The 3,342-nt window shown below is 40.5% G+C and overlaps 1 protein-coding gene across 1 annotated transcript in view; it reads left to right on the top strand.

The window, feature by feature from the left end:
- The window catches only part of LOC123966314 (sterile alpha motif domain-containing protein 9-like), a gene marked incomplete at its 3' end in the record, with an annotated part of 3,497 nt that extends 622 nt beyond the window's left edge, over window positions 1–2,875 (top strand). The window contains exon 2 of the mRNA XM_046042498.1: window positions 78–2,875. Coding sequence (XP_045898454.1) covers window positions 78–2,875 — 2,798 coding nt within the window. The remainder of the gene's footprint in view (window positions 1–77) is intronic.
- Window positions 2,876–3,342: the final 467 nt, after the last annotated feature.

Genomic DNA, 3,342 nt, shown 5'->3' with positions numbered 1-3,342 from the left:
TGCAGCTCAATAGGAAAGTTCAAGATAACCAACTTCTCTTTTTATCATTTGTTTGTTTTTTTATGTTCCTCTTCAAGGTACGGGCAACTGAAAGTGATGGCAAATGGACCAGCCCTGTCCACTGCTAGAAGAGGTGAAATTTATGTGGGAAGTGAAATTAAAGATTCCCTCTCACTGTTGGATGTTCTTTATGCAAATCAGTTTGAAGTAGAGTTGATAGATCCAGATGTTGTTGAGGAGAAAGAGGAAAACTTTTACAGAGGAGCCCCGCCTGAATGGTTAAACTTTCACATAAGTGAACAGGCAGAGTCAGATGGCACTGGAACTCCTTTTATTAAACGAGATGGATACGATACACTTGTGCAACAAATTGACCAAAGAAGAAAACTCCCTGGACCATCAACTGTTAAACTGTTCCACCAGCCAGGATGTGGGGGAACCACATTGGCCATGCAGGTGTTGTGGGACTTGCGGAAAACCTTCAGGTGTGCTGCTTTAACAGGCTCAACCTCAAACATCACAAATGTTGCAAGGGAGGTGGTCCACCTTTTCACAGCTGGCAGTCGAGGCGACCAGAATACTGTGCTGCTGTTTCTGAATGATGAGTTAATTTTGGATGATCTCCAAGATAACATTATGATGAAGATTGCTGAACAGGAGATAGATGTTGATATGCCTGTGGTGATTTTACTCAACTGTGTGAGAGCAAGTGACTATGACATCCTTAAAATGGAGCATTTTTTCATGGTAAAACAAACCTTTAAGAAGAATGAGAGAAAATATGTCATCCTCAAAAAGGAACTCTCAGATGTAGAGAAGCAAAAATTTAATGAGAAAAAGGAGGAGCTCAGCAGAAAATACGGTGATAAATCAAAGAAGTTCCATGTCTTTAACATAATGCAAACTAATTTCTCTCAGGATTACATCCAGGAGGCCTGTGCTGTATTCAAAACAATCAAGAGAGCAGACAAATCACAGAAGACCCAGCTTGCTGCCTTCCTGTCCCTGCTGAATGCCTATGTACCAGGCTCATATCTCCTGGAGTCTCAGTGCCTGGACTTATTCAAATGTGAAGACTCCATCCATGGAGACCTTTCATTGGAGGACAGAATGAAGCCCTTTAGTGATCTCATCATCACCTTCCAACGAGATACCAGATCTGAAAAAAGAGTCTGCATGGCTCACACTATGATAGCAAAGTGTTGCACTGAGATGATGGCTGAGGCAGGTGTGACCAGAAGTGACACAACAAGAAACCTCCTGACCTGTTTGTGCAGCGATGAGGTTCCTCCATCTTTGCTTGGTTTTGTCAAAGACATGTTAACCAAAAGAAGACCAAAAGAAATGAAACATGAAGAGGACCCAACCAAAAGTACAGCGATTAAAGAGGACAAAGAAAAGTTTTCTAGACTGATTCTCGACATTCAAAAGATGGAGGGCAAGGCTCAGTGTGCATCTGTTTTAAAAGTTGCATCAAATAAATTTGATCAGAATCCATTTTTTCCTCAGGCACTTGCTCGTTTTTATTACATAGAACTAAAAGACTACAATCAGGCAGAAATGTGGGCAAAGAGAGCAAAGGAAAGAGATCCCCAAAATTCATTTGTTGCTGATACACTGGGACAAGTCTACAAGAACTGTTTGAAGAACAAAGAGCGTCCTGTCAAACCTGGAGAAATTCTGCAACTGGCCATAAAAGCCATTGAAGCTTTCAAAGATGAAGAAGAACTTGCTGAAAATGAACACGGTAAAGACATGAAAGAAGATGGCAAGACCCAAGCCTTGCGTGCTTTTAACACCAGAGGGCAGTTTGGTTACCTGCAGGTTTGCAACCTTGTGTTTGACCTACTTGTTCGTCAAAACCCAACATGGAGAGGAGTTCTCACAAAGAAGGTGTCCATGGGCTCTGTCCTGGGATTACTTGGAGACAACAAACTCTACAGATTTAACGACCTCATTAACAGCCTCCGAGACGAAGTTGAGAAAAAGTTTGAATTTTATGATACTTATTTAACGTACTCAGAGTCTATCATGACAAATGATGATGCATCATACATTTCTAGAGAGACCTCAGAATGCTACAGAAAGTATGTTGGAGACTCAGCTCCCAAGAGCAAAGAGAAATCTGATCAAACCATCCAGAAGCTAAAACAAAAACTGGCTGTCAATTCTGCAGGAGTACTGTCGTGTCTTGACAGAAGATGCTCTGTGTCAGACCTGAAACAAATTGCTACATGGTGGGAAGAAATCTGTCAAAGCAAAGATGCCACTAGACATGATTTTGCCAACTACATCCTTGCTAATATAATGCTGATAAATACGAATGAGACCCCAACCAATACTGACCATAAAAATGCATTTAGACAGAAAATGTCATTGGGCTTGAGAGATGCACCTGAGTTTCACATGTTAGCCCTACTCGTGTGTTGGCCTACAGATGATGAAGACAGTTTTGTCTCTGACCTCAATCAATTACTTAAGCATGTTCAGCAGTCTTATGAGCATGAATATAAGACACTGTTTCGATCAAGGTACCTTTGCCCTCTGTTTTTTTTGGGAAAAGGGAAAGGTCTGAGCAGAAATGTTCACAGAAGGGTCCTTGAGATCTTGTGGACTAAGGATGCTCTACAGGACTCAAACACTAACTGGAGGAGTGAGAATATTTTTAAAGATCCCTTAGTTCAAGAACAACTTCTTAAAGTTGAAGGAGTTGTGCGAAACTACAGACTGTATGCCACTTTCGGAGGCACAGAGATTGAGATGGATGTCAACCGGAAAGACAGCCTGTGGAAATCAGGGCAAGTTTCCTTTTACCTTGGATTTACCATCAGCGGTCCTGTAGCCTTTAGCATTCAGACAAGAACTACCACTGAAGGTAAGAAAATGAATATTATCCTAGAACTTAATCAACAATGATGAAATATCTACTCTATATAAAATGTTTCCGGATAGCTGTACAATTGTGCACATTAACTCAAAGTGAACCTACTGTATATTTATTATTTGTATCTCAAGTTATCATTTAAAGCTATGATGTTACCATGTTTGTGTTATAGTATGATGACTAACTTATATTGAAAGGAGAGCATAAGCATTTCTGTTAGCTCCCTAATGTTCCTTCAGATACTGGCCATTTGCATCTCAGTAACTAGGAAGTGCTCTGACTGTGTTACATTGTGTAAAGTCACCTGCAGACCTGAGTGATCTGCTACTTGTGATCCTCTTTTTCCTACATTTTTAGAAAATACTTGACCAGTTTTACAATATAACGTACAATGTGAAAAACTGCCAGAGCTGGAAGAAAATGAGACTTTCTTTTACAGTAGTTGACAAACATCGGCG

Source organism: Micropterus dolomieu, unplaced genomic scaffold, assembly GCF_021292245.1.
Source record: "Micropterus dolomieu isolate WLL.071019.BEF.003 ecotype Adirondacks unplaced genomic scaffold, ASM2129224v1 contig_13139, whole genome shotgun sequence".
NCBI classification, from domain to species: Eukaryota; Metazoa; Chordata; class Actinopteri; order Centrarchiformes; family Centrarchidae; genus Micropterus; species Micropterus dolomieu.
This window is presented reverse-complemented; position numbering and strand designations above follow the sequence as displayed.